Source organism: Phyllopteryx taeniolatus, chromosome 16, assembly GCF_024500385.1.
Source record: "Phyllopteryx taeniolatus isolate TA_2022b chromosome 16, UOR_Ptae_1.2, whole genome shotgun sequence".
Taxonomy (NCBI): Eukaryota; Metazoa; Chordata; class Actinopteri; order Syngnathiformes; family Syngnathidae; genus Phyllopteryx; species Phyllopteryx taeniolatus.
In genome coordinates, this window is record NC_084517.1 from 18,549,565 (window position 1) to 18,561,425 (window position 11,861).

The window sequence follows — 11,861 nt, forward strand, 5'->3', positions numbered from 1 at the left end:
ATTTTGCTTCTTTCTATTCCTAAAAACCGGAAATGCGCTCCTCCCTCCATTAAAGTATTTCTAGTCATCTTAAAACATATGTGAGGAGAGCAGCTGTCAAGAGTGACTAGCAGCCGGCGGCCCCTAAGCACAAATTTAGCTGAACAAATTTAGATTACAAGGTCTCATCGCCGCCATCTTCAGGCATGAGCTCAGCACGTTGGTAGCCGGCATGCTAACGTTCCAAGGCGCCAGCGTCATGGGTATTCTCAGCTATCAGGCCTTTGGGGGGCACTAAAAGTAGCCTCTCGTCTAATACGTTATATACTTTTTCCAGTTAGGTATCTCGATATCTATCTAGCTAACTATCCAGCTAGCTCAAAAAAAAAAAAGAACAAATTTTTTTTTGGTTTATTTTTTAAAATGTTTATTTTTAGGTTTCCTGAAAGTGATGGTTATGGAGATACAAGGTTTCCTTCCGCCCGACGCCAGCGCTGTTTTGCCACAAGGCTTTATTAATTCCGGCAATATCTACAAAACGCCACTAGGTGAGAGCATTGCCCTACAAACACGTTCCCGCTCCATTTCACTAGTTGTAGTTTTAGTTTCGCGATACAATTATTAACTTATGTATACACTTTTATGAGTCAATACAATGTAAATATATATATAAAAAAATTTAAAATAATGTAAACAATGTTACCCAAAACATGGCTTATACATTTAATGAAGGCTTTATGATAGTAACAATTGAATTCACTTGACATTTCCTCTGTCAAAGCTTTTATTCTTATTTGTTTATTTATAGCAACTCCATAAATAAAGTGAAAGGTGAGGAGTTCGACATCATTTCAATTTTACTTTTCAGTCCACTATTTAACTATTCGTATGCGCATCAAGTGTTAAAATGTTACTTAAAACATGGCTTATTTTATGCTGGTTTTTTTAATGGTAATTAATTAACTGATTTTTACATTATTTTCTATGAGAAAAATGCTTTGGAACCACTGTGCTACTGTTTTACCAAGGCTATGAGTCTGAAATAAAGAATTTCATTCATTAAGTAACGCCATCATTAAAGTCAATCGATAACTACCTTTAAATGGTGGTGTGCCCCGCCTTGACTCAATTAAAATTTAGGAAACACTGTTGTAACATATTGTGCAGTCTTTTAGACATGACGAGCCGCTTTGTACAAATGTTGGATTTTTGCCACTTTAAAATTCTGCATTGTGTGAGTTAAAAAGAAGAGTCAAAAGATTTTGGGCTTTTTTTTTATTTTTTATTTTTTTTATTTTGCATTTCTTGATGACAAGCACACGGGAAAGACACGCTGCTGCTGTTGTCTGGTTTCCCGGTGACCGTTTTCTGGCCGTTTATCTGTATTTCTCGGCCAGGGCCAGAGAGACAGCGGCCAGGAACTTGTCCATGGACACGTGCACCTCGGGGGTGAATTCCTTGGGGAACATGATGGCCAAAACCACAAGAATGCAGTGGGTGAAAATCTGTGAAAAAGAGCACAGCGCCATGTATTACGTTACCAACCTCACACACTGCACACTCGTTTCATTGCCGGGATGCGGAATGCTCTTGTTTACGAAACAAATCTACAAGTACATATTCTTGTCAATTAATTTTTGTGGCTTGAAGGCTGTTGAATACTTTTTATGGTAGTGTTATGGAAAAATGCACTATTTGTACAGTGACTTTTTTCCTGTGGTATTATGAAGGGCTTTTAATGTGCATATAAGACGATTCGGTTTGTTATATTATTTTAACACGTTTATCACCTTCATAAGGTTTCAACAGGCTGTAGTCTGTAGCTTTGGTGTTCAACCAAACAGGCCCGGCAGTATTATCCACAATTTGCATTTTGTTTGATTTGAGGATTGTATTTTAGTCACATTGGTTGCTTATTAAGAACTGCATTTGTAATTGTCCTTCATTAGGTAAACCAGCACCAATTAACCACAACAAATGCAATACATGTATGAATCGATAATGTTCAGTATATTATACAGTAGTGCCTTGAGAAATGAGTATAATTTGTCCCGTGTTATATTTACTTTAGAAAATATTTAGTAATAAAATAATTAATAGAATGTGAAGTTTGTGCATCATGATTAATTTATGGCAACACCTATTGGTGAGTGTGTCAGTCACTGCAGTAATATTTGCCAAAAATACACCTGCGAGTATTGTTATATCGTCCGTCTGTCGATGCCCTGTTTGTGTTTAAAGATGCCTTGCTTAAATGGCTATAACGGCGCGACTATCGATGCTATTTTTTTTCTATGTCGTTTTGCATTGTGTGTTAGCGTTAAGCTAAGCAAAGTTGCGTGTTTGTTTTAAATACACAGTGTGGAATTCTCTTTGTTTGATGTTTAGTTTGACAGTAAAGATCAAATTGGCGTGGCATTAGAGGGCTTGAGGCTTTTTTGGGGGGATGTACCTATTGTGTTGCATGTGTGGCCAGTGTTGTGCGGGTTTACCTTGAAGTTGGCGGGGTCCACTCTCAGGGTGAAGGCGTGCAGCTCACTGAGGGGCAGGAGGCCTCCCTTCAGGTCGGCGAGCTTGCTCACGGCGTCGCCCACGCCGGCCATGATGATCCTGCCGTGCCGCCTGACGGGCTCGGAGCCGGGGCTCAAGCTCTTCCAGTGGGAAAAGTAGGTCTTGGTCTGGGGGTACACTACCAACAGCCTGCACAAGAAGAAAAAGAAGAAGAAGATGGTGACGACGGATGCAGACGAAGTCAAACAAAAGACTGAACGTGGAGCTGAGGCCTACCGGGACAGAGCCGCCGAGCCGATGTCCTCGGTCTTCGGGGCCACTTTGTCCCAGAAGACCTTGACGGTGACCTTGTCTTTCTCGCTGAGGCTGGTCATCTTTGCAGTTTTGCTATGAGGACTGGGTTGCCGCTGAAGTGGGACAGGGGCTTTTTATAGGGGAATAAGCGCGGCCGCACCCAGGACCGCCCCCGACGAGATAGGCCGCCGAGGAGATAACCCAACATGTGCTCGTTTCGCCTCGTAGCGACACCCCTCGTCCTCCACGTCGACACTTTTGAGGGTGGGAAACTATCGTTTAATGAGCAACTTTAAACGACCTGAAATTCATTTTTTATCTGCTCGTTGTCATTGTTTCTAGCATATGATCCATATTGTAGTTGTGTTCCATTTTGTACGTCACTGGTTCTCAATTGTTGTCTGACCTGGGATGTACGTTAAATATTCCAATGCTTCTACGGTGGCGACATAATACAAATTTTGTACGCAAGTCGAAATCCGCCACAGTCTTAAAAGTCTTAATTACTGTAAGTATTTGTATGATAAATATTTCTATAAATCAATTGCAGTACTCATGCAATTAACCAAGTAGTTGTATTATTCCTAATATGTCTGCCATTATGTCATTAAATAATTTCCAAAAGACTGCAGCTAGCACATACAAATATGAATTCAGATTAAAGCCATTTAAGTTCAACGCAGGGCATTTTATTTTAAGCTGACCAGTTGGTTGTACTGAATTTGCCTCGTGCGATCAAGAAATGTGTTATCAATATCTAAGATAGTACTAATTTTATGTTTTAGAAAATAGAACAGTGGTAACAATCTTGGAAATATGAATGTTCTTCCATGCAATAGTTTCCATTTTCCATAATTTTCTAGAGCTGGAAATGCATACAATCAAATTCCATATTCGTGTGGCACCCTATTTTTGCTATGTGTGTAGGTGTGTGTGTGTGTGTGTGTGTGTGCAGGTGACACTTTCCATCATTTCTTAAACAATAATGCATGTTTCTTAATGGGAAATTGCAGATTTAGATTGTACAGAATCATGTCAATTGTGGTTAAATATGTTATCAACTCATTTAGTTTTTCAAAGTGCTTGCTTTAAGAGCAAAAAAAATGATTTAAAGATGCATTTTGTTTTATTTTCAGATTGTAACTTTTTTTTTTGTAATGCTTCTTATCTGTGGTGCAGCTGCTGGGGGAGGAACCGCATAAGTGACACTGCAGATAATTCCACGCTTTCTTTGCAAGTGTGGTTGAAAAAGTCATTACTGGAGAGTTGAAAATCTAATTGCTGTATGACAAACATTTTCGCAACATACCTGCACTTGTACAACAACAAGAGTGGACAAACCTTTGTGCTCAAGGGCCAAATGTATATGTGAAATGTGTCAAATGGAAGGTACACAAAATGGGCAGATGGCTGGTTTAGCTTAATAATAAAATCATTCCTGCTCATTTAAAATGTATTAAATTGGAATTAATTAAACATTACAAAATATTTTCATGAATATATATAATTGTTGTTTTTTTTACCAATATTTCATTGTATATAATAATTCTATAAACACATTATTTAATTACATAAATGAATAAATATATTTTAAGTAATCAATATTAGGGACATAGACAGCTCAACTGAAGCAACAGCATGATAATTTAATAAATAATACATGCAATTGTATTTATTATTTTGGTTTTGATTAATGTAGTTATATTATTAAACGTTGTTAATAAATTAAGAGATTATTAAATTATTATTCTTAAACAATAAACATTTTAACTAACCAATTTTAGGAAATGAAACAATGTACACAACAAATGTAAAAATGATAGTATTCTTGACCATGTAACTGTTCGGTGGGCCGGATTAAAGAACGGAGCGGGCCACAAGTGATTCCCAACCACTTTGCCATGAGAAGTCATCAGGGGCGCTGCAGCACATTATCCAATTTCACTGAATCTTTCCCATAATTATTATTTATTAATTCCAAATATACTGAATATTTGTTGCTCTGTCTATGCCAGCGACGTATAGCGACAGACAAAACAATGACATGCTCTTCCTCTAGATGGCAGTTGCCATCCTGTTTATCCTGTTTCAAGCGTTGCCATTCATTCAACAGAATAAGTGATGTCAGCTTTGTGTTCAATTAAACACAGCCAATTATGTTAGTCAATTTGTGTATTAATTTAGACGAGATCATCATTATTTCAGTATTCATACAATTTTGTTTTTGATTTTGCGAATGTAAAATGGGTGCCTATTCTCAATAAAGGTTTGAAGGTTTCCAACTTTTTGTTTACATGCAAATGTGACTCAGCTTACATCGAGAGCGTTATCTCAGTGACTCCTCCCAAAGATGAGCCGATTCTTCAGAACGCTCCTTGTGAGTGCGACAAAGGGGTGGAGTTCCTGGCTATGCTGCAGCGGGCCCCATTGCTGCGTGGGTGCCTCTTGCCCGCTTGGGGATCAGTGGGTGGGGGCGTCGACGTGGCCGCTGGGCCACCCTTGACCCCTGGAGGAGCTTGGTTTCCCGTCCACCCGCTCCCGGTTTGGGCGCCGTGGGGTCCCGCTCAGGTGTGTGAGGGCCACTCCGCAAGGGGGTACAAATTCCCCATCCGAATGCCAACCATTGACATGTCATGCTTTATTTACCCTGTGGGGCCTCACATCATGCACATGCCAGAAAGTGTCACTGCCGCAGAGTTATACACTGGAAGCTGACATTTGTTCAAGATTTTCAGGACACATGGAATTCCTGCAAAATGGGAGTAAATTTCACGTTGAAACACGTGATTGGGCAGAAGGGGGAGCGAAAGTCAAACCATGACAACCAAAATCACTGAGAGTGTAAACCATGATTTATTTGTGACATTGTTCAGGGCTACAAAACAATAGCTTACTTTCACGTCGTACTTACTTTCTTCATTCCTTAGTCACTTTTTTCGCCTCAACTTTACTAATCAAAGTCTAGCATTACAATTTAATAAACATTCCACAATGAAATATCAAAAGATAATGGAAAATAAAAAGAAACAAATAACTGAAAGTTGGAGGTTTATTCAGTAAACAAAACATTCATATCATTGTAGGCAGTTAATGCGTTTGGTTTAGATTTTTGGAAGCTCTTCATTCTTATAAACAACAAACAGTTGATGATGATGATGTCATTTGACGGTGACGGCATTTAAAGATGATGTCACGTCATTGTCGTCAAATCAAACGTCTCTATGTCTGAAGTAGTCAAATATGATCGACACTTAACTCTTCACAACTCTGATCGTGAGCGGGCCTCTGGAATCTCACCCCCCCCCCCCCCCACACACACATACACACACACACACATACCCACCGCCCGCGTTGCATATTTGGAGTGACTTGTAAATATACAAGCAATGTAGAACCGTCAAAACATTTGAATTTTCTTGACGTGGCCAAATGCATTTCACAAAATTATGGAACAGAGTTTTGAAATGTTTATAGAAGCAGAGTATGTGTTGTTGTGTCTTGATTGTGAGAAAAGATGACGCAGTTCATGGAGTGAATGGCGAATGCCACGTGAAAAAGCAGATGTCGTTCACCTCGAGCCATGTGTTGTGTTAGCGCTTGCTTGAGGCGTCTGTAAATAAACGATTATTTTGATTATGATTATGATTAAAAACACTCTCTCACGCTTGTTTTTGTCGTTTTATACTTTGAAGTATCACAAAAGAAAGAAAATAACTTTTTCTTTTCACCAAAAGCTCGTTTTCTCCGCTTTTTGAACAGAAACGGGTGGTTTTGGTGATTACGAAAGAACAGAAAAAGCTAGAAACAAACTTCTTTACTGTTGAAAGAAGGAAGTCTACTCTTTCTTTTGGTATTCGCCTTCCTTTTATAAGTCATAGAACACAATAGGGCGGCACGGTGGCCGACTGGTTAGAGCGTTAGCCTCACAGTTCTGAGGTGCGGGGTTCAATCCCCGTCCCCGCCTGTGTGGAGTTTGCATGTTCTCCCCGTGCCTGCGTGGGTTTTCTCCGGGCACTCCGGTTTCCTCCCACATCCCAAAAACATGCATTAATTGGAGACTCTAAATTGCCCGTAGGCATGACTGTGAGTGCGAATGGTTGTTAGTTTCTATGTGCCCTGCGATTGGCTGGCAACCAGTTCAGGGTGTACCCCGCCTCCTGCCCGATGACAGCTGGGATAGGCTCCAGCACGCCCGCGACCCTAGTGAGGAGAAGCGGCTCAGAAAATGGATGGATGGATAGAACACAATAGGCCTATTGTGTGGCTTTTGGAAGATCGGCCAAAATGCTCTCAAAGCGCTGCGAATGTGAGAAACTGAATGAGTTAATAATAATAAAGATAATGTATACTTTGCTTATGTAAAGTTTAACATGCTTTTGGTTTGGACAATTTGATAAACAGGTTAAAAGTCTGAGAAATAAAGAGGTCAATAAAGAGTTACCGTGGTAAGCCACAACACAGACTGAAAAGATTTAGCGAGGCATCGACATCATGCATCGAACATGTACACAAATGTTGCATAAATGACTGTACAATATTCACTAATAAATCATTAAACCCAATCAGTGATTCCCAGATCATCACGGATGCCGCAGGAAGTTATTCCATTTCACTTCATTTGCAAGAAAATGATGATTAATTACAAGTATATGTTAGTTCATCGATCTATGGCAGCGACGTATAGTGACAGGTAGAACAATTCAATGCTCTCCCATGAGATCTCAGAAAGTGCAATAAATCCGTTGCCATTCATAGCACAGAATAAGTCACGTGTCCTGTGAGTATATCAGCGTTGTTGTGTTCATTTGAACAGATTTCACACCATTCAGTTCGTGAGTAAAGTGAGGCGAGGTCATCGTTTCAGTATTAACACCATCATTATCACCATCATTATCATTATCATTATCAGAGATGAATGTTATGTTATCTTGTTGATGACACCAAAACTGCCATTACTGATGAAGGATGGCTGCTCGGCGGAAAAAAACAAAAAACAAAAAAGGAGTCGAGCACCGCCACCTTCTGGTATTTTCTGGAATTGACCAGATTGATCAACAACAGCTCGAATGACGTCACACTGAAATCGACATCTTGCCATATGACGTTTGTCCACAATTTGAAACCTTAACCCCGTTTAAAATCCCTAATTTGAAACCCTTACCCTGTCTTGAAACTGCAACCCTGTTTTGAAACCTTAATTTGGGATCCTAACTCTGATTTGAAACCCTACTTTGATAGGGTAACCCTGATTTGAAACCCTACTTTGAAATCCTAACCCGTTGCTTTTAAATACTAATTTGAAACCCTAACCCTGTTTAGAAACCCTACTTTGAAACTGAAATCCTGATTTGAAACTCTAACCCTGATTTTAAACCCTACTTTGATATGCTAACCCTGATTTGAAACCTTAACCCTGTTTTTAAACCCTACTTTGAAACCCTAATCCTGTTTTTAAACCTTGATTTGAAACCCTACTTTGAAACCCACGTTTGAAGCCCTAACCCTGATTTGAAACCCTACTTTGAAACTGTAACCCTGTTTTTAAACCAGAATTTGAAACTCTAACCAATTTGAAACCCTAATCCTGTTTGAAACCCTAATGGTGATTTAAAAACCTACTTTTAAACCCTAGCCCAGTTTGAACCCCCATTTTAAAACCCTAACACTGTTTTGAAACCCTAACTGTTATTAAACCCTCAAACGTTCTTTAAACACTAATTTGAACTCATAATCTTGAATTAAAACCCAACTTTGAAGCCCTTTGTTTTAAACCCTAAAACCTTCTTTAAACACTCATTAGAACTCATGAGCCTGAATTAAAACCCGACTTTGAAACCCTAACCCTGTTTGGAAACTCAGTCTTTTTTGAAACCCTAAGACTCGCTTTAAACCCTCATTTGAGACCCTAACCCTGTTTTGAAACCGTACTTTGAAACCCTAACCGTATTTTGAAACTAATCATTTTTTCCCTCAATCCCTCAGCAGTATACCTGTTATCAAAGGTGTTGCAATCACCCAATAAAATGATGAAATCAGTCATTATTGTTTTAAATAAGCTCATTTCTGTCCTCAGTGTAGTTCACGTTTACTTATAAGAAAATCTGACTGTGTCAATTTGCTCATATCATAATCTAACGGCTAACGGTGCTGTGCAAAAATTGAGATTTTTTTTTTTTTGACAGGATCTCCTCGAGACGCTCGAAGGGTTGGAATTTTCTGAGCCAATCAGAATCGAGTATTCACCAAGCTACAATACTGTGCTTTTAAAATCCAAGCACCTTAAACAAAACACGGCTTGATCTATTATATATTTGTTTAGGTCTTCAGAATGTTTTGTTTTAGAAAATAGAAACATGAATATTTTTCCATAAAATAGTTTGAATTTTCCATACTGCGACAAGATGCACTTGAACACTGCACAAGCACTGCTGATGTCATTAACAGATAAAATCACACGAGTGTAAATAATAGTATAAAGCTTTATTAAATAGCAAAAATATCAACTGTAAAAAAAAAAAACAATAACAACAAGCTTCATCTATAGAAATAAAATCTGAGGGGTAGAAAAGTGTTCACTTCTTCCTGAGTCTCTTCATGAACGTCACTTCGTCTCTGTTCCTGATCCCGTAGCTGCACAAACAAACATAAACCATCAAATATATCTATAGAAACAAGAAATAAATCTGATTTTATTCACTCACTCTTTCAGCCTCACGCGGTCGTCTTCCAACTTTCCCCCCTGAAACACCAGATTATAACTCCTCCAAACATACCTCCTGGGAAAGTATTTTTTGCAATTATTAGTTTTTTTTTTTTTATTATTTTTGTGACAAGTAACAAGTGTTTTTTAAATTTTTTTGTTACCAGCTGATGTGCCTCACGCCGCCTTCACGCTGCTGCTTCAGCACCACAAACCTGCGAATGGCCTTCTTCAGGTCCAGCACGCTGGCATCTTGCACCACCACGATGGCTGAAACACAAAAATAGATTTTTTTTCCCAAATACTCAAATAATTATGATATGACAGTATATTTTATTTTATTTAAATCATACGTATAGTTATCTTTTTAAGTAAATTGGGATTTTTTGGGGTAAATATAAAAGTCACGGGATTTCTATAAAAAAGGTTGTTGTTTTTCAACATACGCATGATTTCACCGTCAGCCTTTAACACCTTTACAGTCATGGCCTGGCCGTACTCCAGTGCAATTTGTGAATTGATTTCTTCCAAAGTCACCTGGAGAGAGAAAAAAAAAAGAATAAAATCAACATTTTTTTGACTGCTGACTCATTTGAGCTGCAATATTAATCCTGATGTGTGTGCATGGAATTTTATCCTTGTGCTTCGTGACTATTTTTTGAAACCCTGCTATTTTTTTTATTAGACACAAATATAAGTATTTTTTGTTTTGATTTCTGGATTGATGTATTGTTTATGTATTATGTGTATATGTATTGTTTTTTTAAAATAATAAAATAAAAACCTGATGATGATGATAAACAACAAACTATTCACTCTGTAAGGGTCATGATGGTGAGTTGTTACTGTAAACATAATGACAACATTTTGGAGTTTAGACGGCAAGTTTGGCAATAATTAAAATATATTTTTTTTTTTTAAATCAACAATACTAATAACAATAAGTTTTATGTGTATTTTGAATAGTTTTACAGAGAGACTTCCAAGTTTTTCTGAAGGTAGTCTTGTGCCAGTGTCCTCACCAGAAAATCTTGCACCTGAACGCACCACGACTCGCATGTTTCGCTACCAAGCTATTAGCAAGCACACAAACAACAACAAACGTCACAGAACAAACGCACCTGAATGGGAAGATCGCAGAGTAAAGGATCTTGTACGAGGCGAGCGAGTCCCTCCTCGAAAATATCCAAAATGTCAGCGTGAGTTAAAGCCTCCACGTCTTCTTCTTCTTCTTCAGCATCTGATGTCATGTCTGCTATCTTTTGCTCATCTTCTTCTTCTTCCTTCACATTCTGTTCTCCGGCGACCTCCTCGCTCGGCTCCTCCATTATTTATAAACGTCGATTTTTGTTTTGTTTCGTTTACAACGCAGAAACTAAATGAGTTTGTTGGAGATTGTTTCACTTAAAACACGGCCGAAGATTGTCGGTGAAGGTAAAACAAAAACACAAACTGTGTACACCGGAAAGAAACAGTTGTTTGGTGAGTGACGAGCCGCATAAAAAAAATCCGGGACGAATTAGTATTTTATACACTAATTACTTATGTATATAAGTAATGTATTTTCTTTATAACTAATAAATTTGTCAGGTAAAGGGAGACGGACGTTGGATTAATAAACCAGGAGGATTTGAAAGAAAATCGTGTACGGCACAAATTAAACCCCGGAAAGAAACTTTTATTCGATGGGAGAGTTCCGCGTACCGTTTATTCTGGTGCGAAACGTATTCGAGAAAAAAACTAATGATTTGTAATTAAATGCAAACTTTAAAAAAATTATATATATAATGTAAATACATTTGTATTCTATTATCTAACAACGACAATATGTAACAATCAAAATGATTTTTTTAGAATTTACAGCACCCTTCATGGTGTATGTTTATATAGCCTTTAATAGCAATGGTGTAGTTTAACAAATTCTATTGTTATTAAATTCAATTAAATGCTTTTGTGTTAAGTGTTGAGTATTATTATTCCAAAGAATGTATCAGTTTTTTATTTATTTTTTGGTCATGAAATCAATAATCTTTGGTAATTTGTGTGCAATTATTTTAGGGGTCCTGAACATGACGCCCCAAAACTCACTCAGTCGCACGCCCTTGAAAGTTTGAAAAACAAATAATAGCCCAAGACAGCAGTTTCACCTACTGACGTAAAATTGTGTGGACACGTGTATCATAACAGGTCGCACACAAAAACATTTCACTGACCCTAGTCCTAAATTGAACAGGAAGTGGGCCATTTTGTTTTGCAGCAGCTATTTTGGGCCAAGACACACGAGGGACAAACTCCTCTAAGGGAATTTGCCCCAATAGGAATAATCCATTGCATGAGAAGGGAGGGGGGAGCCCTCGAAACGATCACGATAAGTCGA

General features: G+C 38.2%; 3 protein-coding genes across 4 annotated transcripts in view; all 3 read right to left on the reverse strand.

Annotated features, from left to right (window-relative positions):
* Positions 1 to 1,239: 1,239 nt before the first annotated feature.
* LOC133465502 (hemoglobin subunit alpha-2-like) lies at positions 1,240 to 2,924 on the reverse strand. Its single transcript, XM_061748390.1, has 3 exons — positions 2,767 to 2,924; positions 2,472 to 2,679; positions 1,240 to 1,484 (listed from the first exon to the last, which is right to left on the reverse strand). The coding sequence occupies exons 1-3, from the start codon at positions 2,862 to 2,864 to the stop codon at positions 1,356 to 1,358; spliced, it is 435 nt and encodes a 144-aa protein (XP_061604374.1). The 5' UTR covers positions 2,865 to 2,924; the 3' UTR covers positions 1,240 to 1,355.
* A 6,325-nt stretch (positions 2,925 to 9,249) lies between these two features.
* snrnp25 (small nuclear ribonucleoprotein 25) lies at positions 9,250 to 11,128 on the reverse strand. The gene is made up of 5 exons (XM_061748213.1): positions 10,606 to 11,128; positions 9,931 to 10,021; positions 9,649 to 9,754; positions 9,486 to 9,560; positions 9,250 to 9,414 (listed from the first exon to the last, which is right to left on the reverse strand). The coding sequence occupies exons 1-5, from the start codon at positions 10,810 to 10,812 to the stop codon at positions 9,357 to 9,359; spliced, it is 537 nt and encodes a 178-aa protein (XP_061604197.1). The 5' UTR covers positions 10,813 to 11,128; the 3' UTR covers positions 9,250 to 9,356.
* Positions 11,129 to 11,320: 192 nt separating this feature from the next.
* hcrt (hypocretin (orexin) neuropeptide precursor) overlaps positions 11,321 to 11,861 on the reverse strand; it is a 3,371-nt gene continuing 2,830 nt past the window's right edge. For both annotated transcript variants that reach the window (XM_061748215.1, XM_061748214.1), the window contains exon 2: positions 11,321 to 11,861. This exon is cut by the window's right edge. The gene's annotated coding sequence lies outside the window, so the exon portion shown is untranslated.